Here is a 20,486-nt window from a genome sequence, read left to right as displayed (position 1 = left end):
CTGCTCTCAGGAGGAGCCTTGTCTGGCTACCAAAAACACAGGGAGCCTAAGGCAACGGCAGTTTTGTTTGAGTTAGGAGGCTACAATGAGGTGTATTGAACCGGAGCTCACGGGACTTGCTCAAAAATAGGCAATGAGTAGCCACCTGCACGAGAAAGAGAGCGCACAATTTCTGGCTGCATCCATTTATCTTCCCTGGCAGGGCATTTTTTTCTGGCTGTACACATAAGTTATCCTTGGCAACATACAAACTTTTATTTATTGTATCGCAGATACGGAGAATAATTTCGTTACGGATCTCACAACTATTCCTAAATTCTGCAAGCAAAGATGTGATGTGTAATAGCCTAAGCTGATCTAATAACCAGCTGCTATGGAAAGGGGTCTGCTGCTTAACCTGAAAATAATTTGTTTTTTGATAGCTCAACGAACTGAATCAGGTTAATGCCGAGTTGCAGCAGCACTGGTACAAGATCAGAGGTAACAGCAGGGGGCTCTGGGAGAGAAGGGAGCTGCGCTGGGGGGTTTTGGCATGAGCTGGAACAGTAGAACATCCTAGCTACAACACAAACTGCATGCTAACTATGCTGGTAAGCAGTTAAAAGTGTTTTCACACAGAGGTAAAGACAGCTCCTAAAAGATCTGCTATCCATCTGTGTCGCCCAGGAAAAAAATATATATATATATATATATTCCCTACAAAACTGCAACACTAAATAGATTTGCAACCCGATGAGCAAGTGCACATTAAGCAGAGATCAGGCACTGTAGTAGTGGTCTTGCATAAACAGTCAGATCTGTCAAACTCCGAACAGCTTGACAGTGGAGACCACTGATAAGCCTCAAATGTGTTTCTTTGGTGCCAACTACATTTCAACAGACCTTATTTAAAAAAAAAAAAAAAAAAAGAGCAGACTTCGTAACAGCAACACAGTAGTACAAATGAGTATATGTGACCGTAAAAGCAGAGCACTCAGGGATTCCACCAGAGTTTTTGAGTTTCAGGAGTAACTTCTCTATTCCTAGTCTTACAAATTCTTATTTTCTATAGGTGTTTTCTCAGAAACAGCAGGTCTGAAAATCCAAAATAAACTGCAGCCTTTAAAAGCATGTAAACTAGAGATAAAAACACAATCTCCAATAAACTAACAGCTGATACACCTTGCAGTGCAGCACAATCCATAAATCTCCAGCTAAGACGCTGGTTTGCAAAGAAAATTAATTCAGAGGACGTAGGCTGCAATCAAAACCTGGCTGTGTCGGTCTTTGCGTCGGACTTTGCGTTGGAATACTTTGCTTTATAAATATGTTCCTTGGAAGAGAAATGAGTACGAGATGTTGCAGAGGAGTGGTTACTCAATGCTACTGCGCATGAGAAAACTCCAGTTTCTGAAAGGACTAATCCTGCAGGGCAGCTAGCCTCGAACAAACATGCTAGACCTCCAGAAGTTGCTGCAAAGATCAGAAAATCCAACTTGGATTCAAGCAAATCTAAGCTGTGCTCCTGACTCACGGTGAGGTCAAAGGGATTCACTTGCACGGACCTGAAGCATTCGCTACTAAGGCAAAAAAGTTCACATACTAACCTCTTCCCACTCTTAAGCTGCATAAGTAACACATCCAAAGAGTCTAAAATACTCAAAATAGAAGAGAAATAAGAAGTATTACAACCACGTGGCAGTACATTCCACTAGTACAACTATCAGCGTACTGTGCCTTCCCGCTGCGGATGCCTGGACAGGATACCCAGCCAAACAGGAGCCGTCCACAACTGCTCCGCTTCACTTGCTCAAGCCCATCGATAACAGCACAAATCTGTTTGCGATATCACCATCAGTTCCAGAAAGATAAGTGTCATGTCAACATACACAAGACTGCCACCACTAAATCACTCAGGCAGTGAGAAAAGGCCAATTAGAGGAAGACGAGCGTTTGCCCACGCCATCAATCCACCCAGTAATCTCTGAGCAATGAAGACAGTGCTAGAAATAAGCTGCTTTTTTTTTTTCCCCTCCCCTCTCCAGAGGATCTGCAGGGTGTTAGCAGTCCTATATGGAAGTATTAGACAGCGACTACCCAACGCGCAGCCGTCTCCAGCAGCTCCCACTGAATACTCACGGCTTTTTCCTACCAGAGTCAGTGCAGTAGGAAAGGGAGCAGGCGGCCCCAGAAGCTGACCAGCATCAGTTTCTGCTGCTGGCAGACTATTTTAGTTTCCCTTCTTCTCTCAAAGGAAGTTAAGGGCACAAGCAAATATCTTGGGGTACTGAAAGCAGAGCTAATATCACTGCTTTTCATTAAGGTTGTCAGATACTTCCCATTGAAAGAGCTGTTTCAACTGATACTGCTTTTAGACAATATTACTTGGAAAAAACCTTAAAACGAAGGTGGGTTTTGCCATTTCTGAAGAGAGGGTAAAAAAAATGCTGTGTTTTTTTTCTGTTGTATACTCATTTCTTCATTAAACTGCTAGGCTTTTGATTTATTATAAACTAAAACAATTCAGCCGGTGACCTGTGCTGTGTATCTTGCTTTTCAGAAGGGCCTTCTAAAATGAGGTCAGGCAACAGAGCTGCACTGCATCGCAGTTTGCACACACTTGGGGAAATTTTCAGCTCAAATTTAACTGCACGAAGTCCACCTGCACTCAACAAACAGCAGTGAAAAGCAAAGCAGGACTTCCACTGCCTCTGTAGCCAGCTCCACTGGCCCCAGCTCCTGACTTGGCTGGGGTTTGGGATATGTTGAAGGCAGCCACAAGCTTGCTCTCTCACATAACTACCGGCACACCAAGCAATGACACCTTGCCTAGCAGATCTCAAAATTCCCAGATAATCTGAAGATGTTAAGAGAGTCACGGAGTCTTGTGATCGCAGCAAGTGATCACGGCCAGAGCTAGCTGGACTTTGTTCACTCTCCCTTCTGCGGAGCCCCACGCGATGTTGGTAAGTGAATTAAAACAGTTTTCTACTGACAGACCCTCCAATTTGTACTGCATTTCCTAGCTGCCTACAGAGCGACGAGCAAACGCACCAGGAGTTTGACAAAGGGATGAGTTGATCTGTCTTTGCTTCAATATCCTCAGTGAGCACGCCACTGGCAACTTCTCGTTCAAATATTGGGAGGAGATAGCCTAACAGCACAAGGAAGCCCACACAGAAGTAACCAATTCAGACTTCAGCAACAATCTGCAGCAGAAAGGCACTGGGCCACACACCGAACAATGAAGAGAAAACAAAATATTCAATAGCTACTCATTAAGCAAGCACCATCCATCCTGTGCAGTAAATGAGTCTGTGGAAAAAAAAAAAAAAAAACTAGGCTGTAATCACGAAATTAAAGGCTGTCTCGTAATGCATCTGCGTAGGCAAATCAAGGCTGCCAGAGGAAGGCTGCTTGTGCATTCCCTAACTTCAACCGCTTGACTTTGCAACTTTTAATAACAACGCACTCCCCTAATGTAGTCTGGGGCGTAAAATATTGAAATTTCAAAAGCGTTCGTACGCAAATTAGGTACAGCCCTCGGCTTGCTGGCTCGAGGCCAGCGCAGCCCCTGCTGCCCCAAAAGCTGGGTGCTGCTGTGCTCAGAGAGGTTTTGTGTTTTGTTTTGTTTTTTCTTTTTTTAATGGAAATGCAGTAGAGCAGAGCTCCGGAGAGAGCAGTGACCGCAGGCAGCCTTCGGCAGGGCGATGGTGCTCTCTGCTGGGCGAGCAGCAGCACGACAGGGGCTTAGCATCAGCACGGAGGTGAACGGCTGGTGGCCCAAACGGGAGGCCAACAACTGGGGAGGCTACGCATGGACAAGTCACGACCGACAGACTTCACAGAACACACGTTCATTCTGTATTTCACGTGTGAACCAAGTGAACATTCAGCCCTTCTGCTCTCCCTCTCATGTAATTTCTGTGGCAGTATCTGGCTGAGGACATTTAGCTATGTTGATGCTAAATACAGAAGAACTTAAAAATTGGAGTTTCCTTTTACAACAAAAGGAAAAATAATCGCATGCCTGCATAATTTAGAGAATCTTTTAGGCTAAAATTGTGTTTTGGAGAACAGTTGACGATTTACTGCAAGTCTGAACAAACGTTCTGTGGGAAGACCCCATTTAAACCTAGCTTACCTTTTATCATGAAAGCTGCGCATGTTTGCATTTTGTGTCGAGTGGTTGGGTGACACTCTAGAGAGGGGACAGGGCAAAGGAAATCAGTGTCAAAAGGTTTGAATGGCTCTTTTTCAGTTAGTGCACCATACCTCAGATGATCTCTTCCCCGCTAACACCCCTAACTGATCATATCAGGAAACTGCAAGCTTGCTCTTTGCTATAGGTATAACGTACACACACAGTATTGACAATTGCTGCTGAACCAACCAAAAGCCTCAAAACAAAAAGTCACCCAGTCTCAGTAAACCCACTGTTGGCTTTGTGGACACCTTCGCTATGTCACAAAGCGGATCGAGAAACTGCCCCAAGAAGCACAAGCCATCTGCAACACTCTTCTTTTTCCCCCGGACAAGGACTCTGATGGGATTTGGATGGGTGAGTACATAGAGTGCACGTGTATTCCTTGCAGTTTACATTTCAAACAAGCTCTCAAAACCCTTTAACTGCACAGTTACACTGCACTCTTCCTCCAAGAAACACGACAGAGGTTGGGAGAGCTCAAAATAGAGGAGCTCAGCAGAGATGGAAAGGAAAATAAGAAACTTACATTGGAGGATGAACAGGTGAAACAGTCTGTGAAGTAACTCAAAAAAAAAAAGAGCCACAACCCAGGAAGGGTAAGATCAATCCTAGGACACTTCATCAAATCTTAAAACCTCGTTAAGGCTTGTGACTGCTGCATTTGGAATGAAACAAGCGCAAGCAAGTTGGCACTGGAGGATGCTGCCCTGTACAACGCAGAAAACAGCAGAAAGGTCTTGTTTCATTTCTTGGCCCCCTGGTACTGGTGCTCTCCCACAGCGCTCAGACTGCCTGCAGACACTTCGGTGAGACGTTGCCATCCGACCTCTGTCATTCTGTGCTTGTAGAAAATATTTGTGAAGCAAACACTAACACCAAACTCAAGATTTTAGTTTTAACTATAAACATAAATAAGCCTAGTACTTCCTGGTAATGGGGAAACGCAAACATCCACTGTTTTCTTTTCGGGGGACCACTGGAATTGGCTGAACCTTCACGTATGTAATAGTCGATGGCAAAGTGCTTGGCAAGGCATGCCATAAATTTCCATCCATCAGAAACCAACTCTTGATTTGAAAGAGAACTTGAGAGGGGTTTTGGGACAGAGAAGTTGTTTTAAAGCATCCTTCTCTGAAATACCTTGTACTGCACACCACCAGAAACGAAGTGAAAAACCAGAGAGCTGGTATCTGATCCACTAGTAGCAGAGATTAAGAAAACTGCGAACAAACCACATGGAACTACAGGAGAGCAGTGCCTGACCTTCTCTCCAGGTGAGAATAAAGGGGTGACATGAGCAGTCTTACAGCTAATAGCACAAAGGGAAATTGTGCAGGAGAACACTGTAAGAATACTTTGAGAAAAGGACAGAAGGCAATTTGAACACCTCAAGAACATCTAGGAAGCCCCTAAGAGAATTTCTTAACAACCTTTTCAAAGGAATCCCATCAAGAGACCTGAATGATTTATAAAGTAACCTAAAACTCTTATAAATGAAAAAAAGGAACAATAAATTAAAAAAAAAAAAAAAACAGCAGGTTCATAAGCAGAAAAAAAATGACACTGACCTCAAGCCTCTTCTCAAGTGACTCTATCCTGTCTTTTTTGCTGGCCAAGTTAGCTCTTGTGTAGCGGCTCTGTCCGGGCAGATATAACACTTGGCTGTAACATTCCTCCCACACCTGGTTGTAAGCTTCACTTGAGAGCTCTCCATGCCCCATTCCTTGCTTTACCACTTCCATCTCTTGTGCCAGTAGATCCTGTGCCTGTTGGAAATGATGAGAAATAAATTGCAGTTACAATACACAAGGTACAAGAAAATTCCTCTTGTTGTTTTCAGTCCTTCAGCGCACAATTCATGGGGGCAGTTTCTCTTTTCATACCAAAAGCTCACCAGCAGGTTAAACTAACTACAAAATCTAACACAGATGCTGTGGATTATAAATGAAACCCAGGCTAGAAGGCTACTCACAGCACAACTATCCCTCATTTTATATAATTTGGCCAAACCTGACATCACTCTGCTGTAGCTAATGAAAGCTATGGCACAACCAGATATTTCATCTTGCTGCAGAAGAACAGAGATAAAAGCAGGGACCTTGAGGGGAGGGAGAACTACACAGACAGAAGCAGCTGTTCTACGCAACAAATATCACTCTTCATTTCCTTTTGCTTGCCCTTCTCCACACAGTGTGGAAAGTCAACTTTAAACATTAACGGATGAGCTGCATAAGCTTTAATGCCGGAAAGGCTGCTCTAACAAGCACACACTGTTCGTAGAGAACTACTACGGAGATAGGAGCTTTCTCCTCTTCCCAGTTCAGTTTCCAAAGTACATTACAATTAACGGGAAAGACTCGCGTTGTTCTCACAACTCATAGTACTGACAGAATCTAACCCACAGATCTACGTAGGCACCAAGCTCTTCACGATTTATTTGTAACTAAAAAAGCTAAACACGTTTGCTGATCTGGATTTCATTGATTACAAGCGCGTCTCCGCCCTTTTTCGGCAGGATTTACAAACGTACTGCTGATTTCTGCATCATCAACAGATATCTCAGAGGAAGCCGACCTGTATTTTATAACAGCACATTGCCCAGGAAGCACGTATTTCAAAACACTACTAGATTAGATCATTCCAGGGATACCAGGGAAAGACAAATTAATCACTTGTCCTGGCTGGTCAAGTCAGATAAAGCAGGAGTACTCCAGCTACACCTGACAAAGCTGAATCTTATATAAATTCACTTTCAATTAGCAGCTATTTGTACACTGCAACTACTTACACTAGTTGTGACAGCAAAACAGTTCCACAGCACACAACAGTGCACTTAGCATCACTGCTAATCCTTCCCAAAAGAACACTACGTATCAGGAAAAGAAAGGAGCATTTTTTGAAGGGATTTTAGTAGAAAATGGTCTAAAACAAATGAAAAAAAAAAAAAAAAAGGAAAGCAAACAAACCCCAGACAGGGGTACAGAAAGGAATACTACTTGGTCTGAATTTGATTTTAAACAAAGAGGGGGTATTGCTCTAAATGTTGAAGAGCAAGTAGGAACAAAGAACTGCCCATCAGTTAGGAGACAAACATTTCTAGGGACTCTGAAGGAAATTTCCAGACAAAAACTACTGGACTGTGTAACAGTCCCTAAATGAAGTGACAGCAAACTCAGTTCTTGTTGCACTTCAAAACAAACAAGAGAGGGCACTCAGAGGCCAATCCTAAGGGAACACTCTGACACTGTCAGAGCAGTGAGATTCATGATCTAACTGCATTTTCCATCTTTAATTTCTCCTGCTAAGGAATTTTCAAGTGTAGTCTTTCATTTAATAGCAAATTAAAGTACATGCTGTCCAGTGTTTTTCATTTTAAGGCTCTTGATTCATTGGTCAGCTACGGTCAAGGAGATAGATTTAAAATGTGCTTGTTTATCTGTAGAGTCACTTTAAAGTAATATGGGATTTAGGTTCTGAGACACCAAGGCTCTTGTCAGAATACAAGTTACAGACAGCACGAGTCTGCATAACTACACATGATTTGGTGGCATGTGATTTTGTCCTTTTCAATCATTTTTATTCCTGTAAGCATTTCGTAAAAGGTTACTGGCACAACTTCACAGGTAAAGCTCTTTGAAAGAGCTAACCACAGCCTCGTGCGTCTGAACTGTCTGTCACTTGGCAGCAAGCACAACATCTGTAGACGTTTAAATAAATGAACAGCCCAAACTGGAAGCCTCGGTACAAGGATATTTAGCTTGGGATTACAATGCAGAAGAGGACAGAATGCCTAGACACTCTCCTCATTTTGTCCAGCAACAACCTGTTCTGTCTATTCAGCACTTTAGCCAGGGGTGCTTTAAGATCAGTTGCCAAAGCCCGGCTGGCTTTGCAGGAGGCACTGCTGTGCTGGATCAAGCCTGAGAAGCATCATTAAATAACCCCATTTGCTGCTCCAAGTTATAAGCTAGCTACCACTGTCATACTTAGTCTGCACTGCTATGAAGAAAATAAATGCTTAGTAATCCTGGATTAACAGTCAACACAGGCAGCATAGGGTGGATACCACATGGAATTAAAGTGTCTGTACTTTAATATCATTTCATAGGACAGGCAAAGTAGAATTTGATAAATGTGGGGGGCTTATAGCTCCTACTCTTACTTCAAATGATAAACAATCACAACACATTCAAAATTGTATCCAGAAGACTGCATCTCTGGACAAATACATCATCATCATCCTGCTGAGCGTTGAGATGAACATTAGCTCATAGGAAAAAAACCATACACTTAAGTTACCCTTACAGCTCTTCACACAATGCTCTGGAGATTTCCCAGCTCTGTACAGGCTTGAATCCACCTCCTTTTTTTTTTTTTTTTTTTTTTTTTTTTTTTTTTTTTTTATTTTTTAGATCAGGGATAATTAGGCTGTACAATTCTCACCTTCTTGAGATCCTCTTTGGAGAACTTCTCGTAAGGATTTTGTTCCAAGTAAGCCATATGTTCTGCATTGTTGGTTCCAAATCCTGGGCCTTTCCCCTTCTTACCGCTAGACTGGTCTCCAAACGGATGGTGTAAAAGATCAAAATGAAGCATAGTAATCATCTCCTTCTTTATTAGCTCTTCGCTTTTCTGCAAATCTGTTAGAGGTGGCTCCACATTCAAGGGTCTCAATATTGTTTCGTTAACCTGCCCAATAATAATAATAATAATCATAAACACCGTACTACCAAAGACCACATTAAAATTCATATACTTCTATTTAAACATGATTTTTTTAATTTTTTTTTTTTAAATCAGCTAAACCACGTGAACAGGTGCCAAAAACCCTTGCTACATGAAACAGATAACAGCAACCCAAACCCAGTCGTATTTTCGGCTGCACGTATGAAATACCTCAGAACATTTTCAACATGAAAAGCTGAAATCAGCGTAGTCAAATAAGGATTTCATTCTTTCATGATCTACCTAGGTTGTATTTCCTCCTACAATGGTTAAAACCTGCAATTTTTTTTCTTCAAAGTGAATTTTGTTTCCACTTACTTCTGATGGACGTGGCAGATTTTTCTGAACAGCTTTGTGCATTCTCTTCAGTTCCTTTGCACGCTCTGCCTCTCGGAGAGCCTAGACAAACAAGCTAAGTGTTACTTCAAATCAGATGCTTCTTACAAATATATGTGATATAAAAACTAATTACTGCAGCAAAAGTTCCTTGAAGTACAGAGACACAGAGAGTAGCAGGTCACACTTTACTTAACATAATTTACTGCCACTCAAGCTAACGAGAAGAGTACAGCAGACTGTGACAGAGATCCTAAAAAGCTATTTCAAGCTATCATATTTTCTTTTATCCCAAGCAGACTTAGTCCTTTATAAATTTTTCCACATTACGTTTTACTTCTGCTCTAACTCTCCAAATAGGAAACCTGCCAGTAAGAGAGAGACTCCTAATCTTTGTCCTCTTTTATGGCATACTTCAATGAAACAATACTTGTGAACATGTGAAAACATGAGATTTCTTCTTACATTCTGCTTTTTTTTCCTTAAATTTTTTTTTTCATACAAAATGAAAAGGAAATATTGCCTAAAACTTCAGGGTTGAGGACCAGTATCTCCCAGGTTCTGATCCTAGACATGTCATGCCTTCATTTGAAAGGCAGTACGCTATTATTTTACTTGATATTAGATATTTTTTCTCTAATCCACACACCTCAATTATCCATATTTATGCAGACTTTTATTATTTTATTACACGCAACAGATGCGTGTATGTGTACAAGTTGTTCCTCCCCAAATGGGATGCTTTAGGATATACTAACAGATATCAGAGCATAGTTTGTGTGGTTTTAACAGTGAACAAAATAATTAAAACAATCAAACTATTACTTTCTCCAGGCTTCTCTAATTCTGAAACAACAACAACAGGGACCCATTCACAACTTGGCTGTCTGAGTAATCCTGTGGTAACCCCCTACAAATTGGCAACAATTCACTCCTTAGTAGATCTCTGTGTTCCACCAGCCTGCCTGAATTTGAATCTCTTCTATTTTATATATATTATATATACTGTTTTATAAACAGTAACTTTTAACCCTGAGAGTATAATCTGAAACTGAAAAATGCACAGTACTCACATGCTTAAAATTAAGCACGTGCATCTGCCGAAAAATGCTTTTAATTATATTTTTATATTTTGAGGGAACAAAAGGAGGAGAGAGGACATGCACGCATTTAAAGACTATCACAAAAAATGAGGCATGCTACGTAACATCAAAGAAGAGGGTTCAGAGAGAAAACTGCTTTTACTTGTATGTATGTGTTTTCTGTGCTGCCACCACAGTAAACAAGTACATTTTACTGTTATTCTGTAGAAGCTGTACCACCTCCACTTCACATGTATGATACTATGAAACCATAACAGGAACGTATTTTTTTTTTTTTTAGATTGCATTATCTGCATTACATGCACCTACCTGCTTGCGGGCTTCTACATCAGCAGTATCTTCTACAAAGGCTTCATCTACTTCATGTTCCTCAAGTTCTTTTTCTGCATTTTCAGGTAAAACAATCTCAAAGTCGTTCTTTGGAGCAGGAAGGGACATGAGCCCGAGGCGCAGATGTTCACGAGACTCTCTCTCCTATTGAAATATTAGCAGGATGTGTTTCTGAATTCATGCATTGATGCACAATATGACAAAATTCCATTCATCTGCATCAACAGATGTGAACAACACACAGGCAATACACAAATCAAATAAAAACAGAATTTTTGAGGTCTGACAAAAGGGGACACGTTACTAATCCAGGCTAACCTATACACCACTATCCGGAATTTATTCACATAATATACACAGAAGCTTTCTGATGCTAAAGGACAACTTTCAGCTTTCTTAAAGACAGATAACGAAACCTTCAAACAGGCTGAAATACACAAAACAACAGCTTGGTACCTTCCCCTCCCAGTAGTGTCAGTACAACTGTGGAGACTCACATAATTGCCTTTCAAAAAATTGAAAATATGTGAAAAATATGTGAAAATATGTGAAAATGGGATGGCCATGGGACTATTTGTAAGGCTAACTAGAGCTCTTCTCACAGCAGTTGCTCACACACCTGTGGATTGTTGCACAGTACAAAAATGACATAAACACTACCAGATCTGGAAGGCAGTGGAGTCCATAAGGAAAACTGAATTCCCTGTTTTCCTTCTTATGACAAAAAGGCTAAGATAGAACCAAAATACACGTAAGGACATCAAATAAGCCTTGTCCTACAAGCTAAGAGAAATTCTGAACTAAAAGAGTTATTTCTGTAAGAAGAACATGCCGAAAACTTGAACAGGATATTCTTAGCTAGGCCTACAAAGAAACGTGTCAATAGCTCTGGTGGCAGATATCCAAAGCCACAGTTAGGGCTACAGAATCAGCCACATAACAGGAGTTCCCAAGGTGCTACCCATTACTTACACGCCCTTTTTATACCAAGTCTAATTGGCAGGGTACATCTGGCTGAATCTCCAGGAATGTAAACATCTATTGCCAAAGGTGATGAGAGAATCACAATGGACTCAGATTACTGAACATCTCAAAACCAAGTGCTCCTCATGGCAAAAATTAAACTCCCTCAGTTCAATACTGTCAACGAGACAGACTGATTAAAAGGCCCTATAGGTAAACTGGGAACCCAAGATGATTAGAAATTTGAGGGCTGAGTAGGACTGCAAGAAAACTGAATCTTCAGATACACCTCCTGCTCAGCTTCAAAGATACAAGTAAGACTGAAACTTAACTACGTCTTCTTTGATGAATAATTCTGGTGTGCTTTCACTGAGCACAGTCAAAGCTGTTTTAACTGGCAATATTTCTGTTCTTTCAAATAAATTCTTGACATTATGACAATGCAAAGATTTGATTTTATCAGGTGAGAAATACAGACCTGTAGACAAATGGTAGAGATAACACTTGTTATAAAGTTCCGGTCAGAAGATGAGAAATTAAAAATCCTAAAAGTTAACAGAGCATTCACCTCCACTCCTTATATAGTTCTTACCAGCTGTTTGGCATAAGATGGGTCACTGTAGTCTGCCATTCCCTCTTCTGGGTTGATGTTCAATTTATCACGTAATGGAGTTCTACCAGGAGTTGTACCAACCACAGGCTTAGGAGTTAGTCCTCCACGAGGAGTTAAACCTTCTTGTCCTTGAGAAGGTGTTCTAGAAGAAGTGCAAATACAATTTTGAGTTGTTTTTTCCCCCAAAATATTTTTACTTTCAAACATCTGAGTGCTGCAAAAAATTACACAATACGATTAACACATTCAAGCCAGTTTACGTGTGCGTGAGACCGTGAAAACATAATATGCAATTAAAATAATCAAATAAATTGTTTAAACCTATCAAAGCGTAGCCAAGGACCTTTCAGGCTGAAACCTAGGCACATCAATACATTAAGAGAAGTTTCAGGAACTACATCAACTCCCAGTGCTGCTTTTGAGAAGAGATTACCCAGTCACCGGTCACTATTCTGGGATACAGCAATCAGGATTTAATTGCAACCTCTGACATCCCTACCACCTGGGGCAAGTCATTCACTCTGAATTCAGATGGCTTAACAGCTGTCCCATCTTACAACCTAATGAATTGCTCTGAAGATGCCTCTTTCCTTTCATTGATTATTGAAGCGATAATTATATTATACTTAATTACTTTTTAACACCCAAGGTTGGGGAAGATGGATTAAGTTTTAGATTCTGGAGGCCTCAATTTCTTCTTCTCTAGACTGAGAAGAAATAGTGTTCTCCATCCCAATAACCTACTACATGAAAGACTGTGACTGTATCCAAGGCCATGTCTGCACACCTTACAAGTTTTCTCTTAGCAACACAGTGTGAGAAACAAAAAATAAAAAATAAAAAAACGGTAAGACACTGTTAAACATCGCAAAGAAAACAGGTTCAGGAAGGGGTAAAACTGGTATAAAAAAGCCTACGTTATGGTACTCATCTACACTTAAGTAAACATGTTCAGGTAGCAATGAAACCTGAATGTGCTGTAGAAAATAATGCTGGCAGAGGCAAACAGAACAAGATGATTTAATACATTATTTCCACTACTAGTCACTGTAATTCTGCAGTGCCAGTAAGATGCCATAACAGTGGGTAAACTGTTGCATACGAGGCCTGACATGCTCTGCTTGTCCTCTTCTAAGGGACACCACAGTGCCTTATTAACTGAGCATGGCTGTGAGCGACAATTTCCTTTCGCTTGAGGCTGTTCAGACTTTTGTGAATGAACTCTTTTGGAATAACAAACGCAAACAATAACATTTGCAGGATGACACCCACAAAAAAGGAGAAGAAAAATCAGTTTTGTGTTTTCAAACGACTGTTCACAGGATATATTTACTTTGTTGATTATAATAGCAAAAGAAAAAGCTTTATGCTAAATTTTCAGGAGAAACAATTTCTAGGTAAGTGGACTGCTTTTTTTTCCAGTTGTCTTAGTTATATACAGTGATTAAAGACCCATTAAATTTTTCAACAGGTTAAGATTCAACCTTTTAATTGTTACTACTACAACCTGACAAAATCTAACGGAAGGCAACAACTTCCATAAGGAGCTTCACCAAAATATTACAGATTTCATGACATCGTAGGAAAAAAAGGTGTACCTAAATACTTCCTCTATTTGCCATTAGACAATGGCTCTGCTTTACTACTCCGACTGCTTAAAAAGGTAGAGCTTCCTTTTATTTATTGTTAACTTAGTGGATTTTTTTTTCCCTCTCAAGGTCTTAGATTTTCAAACTGATATGGAACTATGAATTATAGCAAGCCAAATGGACACAAAGCTACCATACTTACAGGGGCACATCTGAACTTCAGAAGCTAAGAACACACACAGAAAAACCCAAACCTCACACCGCAGAAGACAAACAGACCCAAAAAATACTCAAAACGTCTTCAGATTTTGTTTTTTTGATATAAAATAACCCAAATGAGCAGCCGGATCACTCCAGGCCAAACCCTATATTCACTCTGCACTCCACTGACTCCAACACATCATTTGTGTAGATCCAATTAAAAGAGCAGGGCTTTTGCATACAACTTTTAAATAACAAAATAAAGCTGCTTTTGAAAAGCTGCCATAAAGGTCCCTTTTATTTCATTCTCCGCTTTTCCTAATGGCATGGTACAAGTATAAATAGAAGCTAAGTTGAAAAATTTGACAGACAAAACGTACAAAGTGTAATATTTTTTAGCTCTATGCTATTTGGCTTTTGTGGGATATATATTTATTCAGGACCCACTCTAAGAGTTAAACTAACAATTCCACACTATTTAGATTGGCAGTATAAGAAATATTTTATTTTGGATATATATGGCTTATAAAATATTTACCCCAGCTTTTCAAAAGTTCCAAGTGGGTTTGGCTAAGAGACCTCCCACACCTTCGGCTCAGAGGTAATACTTTGGAAAGGCTAGAATCCACACGCAGAATGACATGCCATCTCACTATTTATACTCCTGTATTACTCCAGTATAACTTATATTGCTCCAGACCGCAGAAGAGCTCACGTTGGACCAAAATTCCATCAAACTATACAAATACAGACGAAGATAATGTGGCTGAGCTTGCAAAAGACACAGAAAAGGAGAAAGTTGTTCAACAAGAGACTGAAATAAAAGGGAGTCAGAATTTGTTTTGCAGCACTGGTCATATCCTATTACTTCACACACTGACAGCCACTTCCTCCGCTCCATCAGATACGTGCTCAGCCAAGCACCCATTACAACAACACTTTTTTTTTACCTGAAGGGCGTGGAAAGCACAGTATTTGGAGTCTGAACAACCTGTCTCTGGGGGGTTACCCCTGAAAAGTCACTTTCATGCAGGGGTGTGTTAAGACCTCCTTTCAGGGGGGTATCCACATTGGTGAGAGCCATCAGGTTCTGTGCTTCCTGTGGAACAGACAACACAGACAATATGTTACTAAGACTTTCAGAGTCACTCTGCTATACCTTTAACAGATTCAGTAGCAATAACAGCTGAAGGGTTATTTGAATATCAGTTTGTAGAAAATGTTTAACCCTTTTTAACATCACTACACTGGTTATTTACAAACCCTCCAGTTCTGCTAAAAATGATTTTAATCTTCATTGCCAGTCATATATGTTATCCATTGGAATTGCGAAAATGAGTGGGTTGACTAATGTTTCAAATTCCTTTGGTTTGGCAAGATTCATTAGTGACTGAACACTCAAGTCATTATCAATGTGTTCTTTTATTTTTTACAAAATAGCTGCAATGATTTCATTTAGCCATTTCCCCCCACACAACAAAACATCACCTGGTGCTACCAGTTTTTAAAAGAACTCAGACATTCACACAACCAGTGCAACATGAATGTAATTCAGAGTTGCAAAGCTAGGGTTTTTGAGAATCCCCATCTTAAGTGTTTTTAAGCAAATACAGTGCTAGACAAATATTATTTTATTGTTTTGGTTAATTACTTTTTTTTAACTGAAAAACAAAAGCTGGATAGCAAAACTAAGTTGCAAAGAACATAAAATAAATTGTTTCAAGGATGTGAGTTACACAAATTATACAAGGCACCAGGAGAATGGTCAAAGCTAAACTTGCTAACAAACAACTGATCAGATAGAAGTAGGTCTGCATCTATGCCTTTCAGTGTGTCCTGCAGAGCATGCACCAGTTCAAACCCCAGTAACGCACAACATGTAAGGAATGCTTTGATGGTACTTACATCTTTTATTGAGCTGACCACTGCACTAAACCCACAAGATTATTCTGTACGTTTATACTCTACCTGCAGGATCCTGTCTTGTGCTGCTGGAGTTTTCGGAGTCCTCAGGGCTATGCTGTTGTTGGTCACGTTGTATTCAGACAGCAGAGTGCTGGAAGCAGAGTTTGTAATTCCGGATTCCTCCGCAGTCTGGCGTGCAATCTCACTCGCCTGGCCTACTTTTACAACTTCTTCAAGTTCTGTGTCAGATATCTGTAAAAGGAAAACAACCAAAAATGCATTATCTTTAGAAAAACAAAATGCTTGTTGTACATCAGGAGGTTCTTGACATTTGTTTTAAAAGCACTACAGAACAGTCTCCTCGCACCATTCCCCCTTCCCAGGTGTGTACATTAGTGCCACCTGCATGCTGAAACCAGCTAAAGAAAAAACCACCAGTTTCTAAAATATCATGGTCACAAGATATACCCTATTCCCATGCACAGAAGGCTCAAACACATGATAATACAATGCATCTCCCTTGACATTTCCCAACTCCACTTGAAAAAAAAACACTCCAAGATCAATCTTCCACCTAGGCCTATGGGTTTTGATCAGATTATGTCTTCCTGCAAAGAGAAAATCCCAAGGTATAGTAAGATAAGTATGATCACAAGATCCAACTGACAGAAACTGCTGATTGGCCTTTTAAGTTGTTTATTGATCAATGCGCTGTTTACCTGAGGTGCTGGAAGCACTAATTTACTTCTTTTTTTTGTGAATTCTGACACCCCACTGGTCTGTAGAATAGCTGAAGGCAAGTCTGATTCTTTTTTCCGTTTCATATGCTGTTTGTCTTTCTTGCGCTCTCTTCCCTCCCTTTCACTGTTAATACAGACAAGAGAATCATTTCAGAACAACTACAAAGTAAAACAAACAAAGAACAAAAAGCCTGCACCCTAGCAAAAGCTGGATATGCTGAAATAAAGCACGTTTTGGGAGCAGTGAACTGACTTGTGGTGTAGAAGTTAACTGACTGGATAGGGTCTACAGATATTGCTGCAAGAACCTACAACAACAGAGTGTAATGTAATTGTATGATGAAATATGTGCCATACTGCTGCTGCTGAAGATGTGCCTTTGACTTCTCAACTGAGCGTTTGGGGGTTTGTGGCAGGGGAAGAAATTAAGCATTTAAGGAAATTCTACTTAAGATTATTGATTTACACTATTTTCCTATCAAGAGTACTACTGCAACAAATACAAGTTACTCCTGTAAGCAACATTAATAATGTTTTGACTTGAAGAAAGGACTGCAAATATTATGAGTAAATCTACTGCTACAAGAAAATGAACCTCAAACTCAAGATTTCCATATAAAGAGCACCAATGTCGATAAGGTCGTCTATTCTCATGGAGAAAAGGTTAATAAGATCTCTTAGAAAGATTAAAAAAAAAAATAACTTTTTTTTTCTCTGCACAAAAAAGTGCAGAAAAAGACCTGCACTAACATCTGTCACATGGAAAACGCAACCCCTGCCCAAGTTCTATTTCAGACACTTCCAGGACCTAACAAATTTCATTATTATTTATTGTATTTATCTTTATATACTTATATATATGCCAAATACATGCTTATATATGTATGTGTAACATATGAATATTGTTTATAAATTTATATACTTTTGACTATATATTTTGTTTTGTATGTTATATATGATTTATTAATATATATAATGTACATAAAAATATATAAGCACATACATATGTATATAAACACATAAGCATACATATATATACACATATTTTTTGTGTGTTTGTTGGTTTTTCCCCCAATACACTGTTCCGTCCCTAATATAACACATACTTACGATCTTAATTCTCCATCCAGGTCTTGCTGACGTAGCTTTCTGAAATCTGCATCCAGAATCTGGTAGTTTTCCTCTGATGTATCATAAAAACCAGGTGCGGGTTTCTTTTCAAAGGGAATTTCCGCATTATAATCCACACCTCTCTTCTTTTTCCTTTTTTTCTGTATCTCAATCCCAGCAGCTCGAAGTTCTCGTCTCTTCTGAAGAGCAGCAAGCCGTCTAAAGAAACAGTGATACTGTGATTTGAAGTGCCTACCCATAGGTGGCTCCTCTATCCCAAGAGCTGGTTCTATAATCAATTGCTGGTGTGATAGCACTGCATGTATGCATACAATGTGAGTTCTTCTCATAGATAATTATGAAAAAGTCTGATTCTGCAATGACTTAAGCCTGTGCCTGACTTTACACATTTTATTTGCTCCAAAAGAAGACCCAGTATCTAAAGCTAAGCACAAGCTTACCTGGCTTCTTCCAACTGCTTCTCTCTTGCTTTTCTTTTCGCCTTCTTTCCCTGCGTATTAGCCAGACGAGCTCTAGCTTCAGACAGCATTTCAAGTTCATCTGCAACAGTGTAGATAAATACAACATACTTAAAAACAGCAGTAAGGGGAAACGTGACATTAGGACCAGAAAGCAATCTTTAAAAGGTAAATGAATCAATGCTTTCACAGGCATTGTGCATGATCGCTAAACTTCAGTTTTCTCCAAGTTGCTCCAAATATATTTTCTAATTAGCCTGATGAAGCAAATATTTCAAGTTAAAATGCTTACTGCTAAAAATAATTCAACTAATTTCTACAGCAAATCAAAATATATTTAGAAAGTGGCCAACTGACTGCACTAACAAAATGAAATAACTTCATTTGCATCTAGATCCATGAGTACTGTATTGGTTAACTGGTTAGTATCATTTACACCTAGATCCAAGGGTGATATATTTGTGAACTTGTGACTGTTCAAAACCACCACTGGCCCATTCGTACAATTTTATCGATGTGCAATTCCTAGTTCCTAAAATTGTAATGTGCAAGGAAAAAAGCCATGCACTGTTGTGCTTCAGCAGGGATTCGACCAGGAGGTATCAGCTGGTGGAAAAAGATGAAGATACAGAAATAACAATTATCATGAACAGAGCAGTTGTTGAAGCAACAAAGAGGCAGTCAAGGCAAGAGATGACAAAAACAAATGAGAAGGTAGTAAGCCTACCAAGAAGAGGAAGAGAAGATTGAAAAACTAGAACCAATTGACTAGACACATGAATAAGATAAAACACATGTGAAAAAGAAAAAAATGATCTCTAATTAAAAGTAAGACAAAAAAACTCCCTGCATACAGAAGCTGAGCAAAAAGAAAAACCAAAGACATCAGATTTCTGTTAAAAACAGTGAACAAATTCTTCTTGCCTTCATCCATATCGATAGGATCTGGCCTGGCTGGTTTGGTTTCTGGATTTGGATCAATTTCTCCGGGCTTAAGTTTCCGAGGATCATCGGCAGTTTCTTCCTCGTTGTCTCTCTGAGCAGCTTTGTCCCTAAAAACACATTGCATGTATGTCAGAACTGGCTTTGTATTCCCGCACGTGCATAACAACCACCCCTTTCTTAAATCTCCCCCAAAAGAGATGAAAAATTAAGCTTGTATCATGTATTGTAACTAAACTTGTCATATAAAAGATTTAGGAACATGGTAAATTTAGATAAATAATGTTAAATTAGATGAGAGAGAAAGGAACCAACATAGTGTTACATTACAGCAATAAAATATTGTATAAGATACAATACTGACAAAGCCAATGGTAAAAACTCGGCTCCGGTAACCTTTAACAATGAGGACAAGAAATCAAACCTTGTGAAAAAAAAAGAACACTTGAGATGCTTCTTCCTTGAAGTTAGACATATTAACTGAAAAGAAACAGTCCTTAAGGGCTTGCTTACAAAAGGAACGTCAACTTCAGCACCATGGGAGAAGCAAATGACATCAACACAACAAATTCTGCACATTTTCCTGCAATGCACCTCCAGCAAAGCCCAGTAACTCACAGCAGAAATTCATAGTGCTCCAAACACTGTGCAGCAGTTCTCCCGATAATTGGGGCAATAGTTCTCCACTGGGTTGGCATTAGCTTGGCCAGGTGCAACAGTTTCTCCTCTTCCTCCCGTGACCACTCTGTCTTTTTGATGCTCGGGTCTAGCCATTCGTACCTGTTCAAAAGTGAAAAAAACAAAATGAGGGACAATTCCAAGTCATCCACTGATTTGTCCTGAATTAATTCACAGCAGTGTTTCCCCAAATCATCACAATGAGATATCAAAATCTTGTCACGCATATTTCAGACAAGTTTTTTTTCCGTACAAAAGGAGGTATTACTACACGGTATTTTTATAAAAAATGGATTTTAGCTTTAAAATGTATTTTTAATCCATTAATACAGACATTGACTCTTAGTCCATTTCCCTGTTCTATTCTGGCAAAGTAAGGAGCCAGAAAACTAACTTAGAAAAAGTTAAAAATCACAACAACCAAAGTTATCAGAAATAGACTCATTTGGTCTAGCTTTCAATGACTGTTTCACTCACCTTTAACTGTGCCAATTTATGCAGAAGTATTCCAATAAACACGTGTACTACTTCAGAAACTAAGTCAGATCAGTTGGATTTTGAAATGGGTTCGTGCTGCACCTATTTG

At 39.6% G+C, this 20,486-nt stretch overlaps 1 protein-coding gene across 1 annotated transcript in view; it reads right to left on the bottom strand.

The window, feature by feature from the left end:
* CDC5L (cell division cycle 5 like) overlaps positions 1–20,486 on the bottom strand; it is a 34,080-nt gene that overhangs the window by 9,332 nt on the left and 4,262 nt on the right. The window contains exons 3-14 of the mRNA XM_035563543.2: positions 19,841–20,002; positions 19,205–19,332; positions 18,263–18,362; positions 17,802–18,020; positions 16,671–16,815; positions 16,015–16,203; positions 14,997–15,145; positions 12,236–12,398; positions 10,660–10,824; positions 9,230–9,310; positions 8,630–8,875; positions 5,755–5,952 (exon numbers count right to left, since the gene is read on the bottom strand). Of these exons, the coding sequence (XP_035419436.1) occupies positions 5,755–5,952; positions 8,630–8,875; positions 9,230–9,310; positions 10,660–10,824; positions 12,236–12,398; positions 14,997–15,145; positions 16,015–16,203; positions 16,671–16,815; positions 17,802–18,020; positions 18,263–18,362; positions 19,205–19,332; positions 19,841–20,002 (1,945 nt within the window). The remainder of the gene's footprint in view (positions 1–5,754; positions 5,953–8,629; positions 8,876–9,229; positions 9,311–10,659; positions 10,825–12,235; positions 12,399–14,996; positions 15,146–16,014; positions 16,204–16,670; positions 16,816–17,801; positions 18,021–18,262; positions 18,363–19,204; positions 19,333–19,840; positions 20,003–20,486) is intronic.

The sequence above is a fragment of the Cygnus atratus genome, chromosome 3 (genome assembly GCF_013377495.2).
Source record: "Cygnus atratus isolate AKBS03 ecotype Queensland, Australia chromosome 3, CAtr_DNAZoo_HiC_assembly, whole genome shotgun sequence".
Taxonomy (NCBI): domain Eukaryota; kingdom Metazoa; phylum Chordata; class Aves; order Anseriformes; family Anatidae; genus Cygnus; species Cygnus atratus.
The sequence above is the reverse complement of the archived record's forward strand: the minus strand, read 5'-3'. Positions and strand labels throughout refer to the sequence as shown.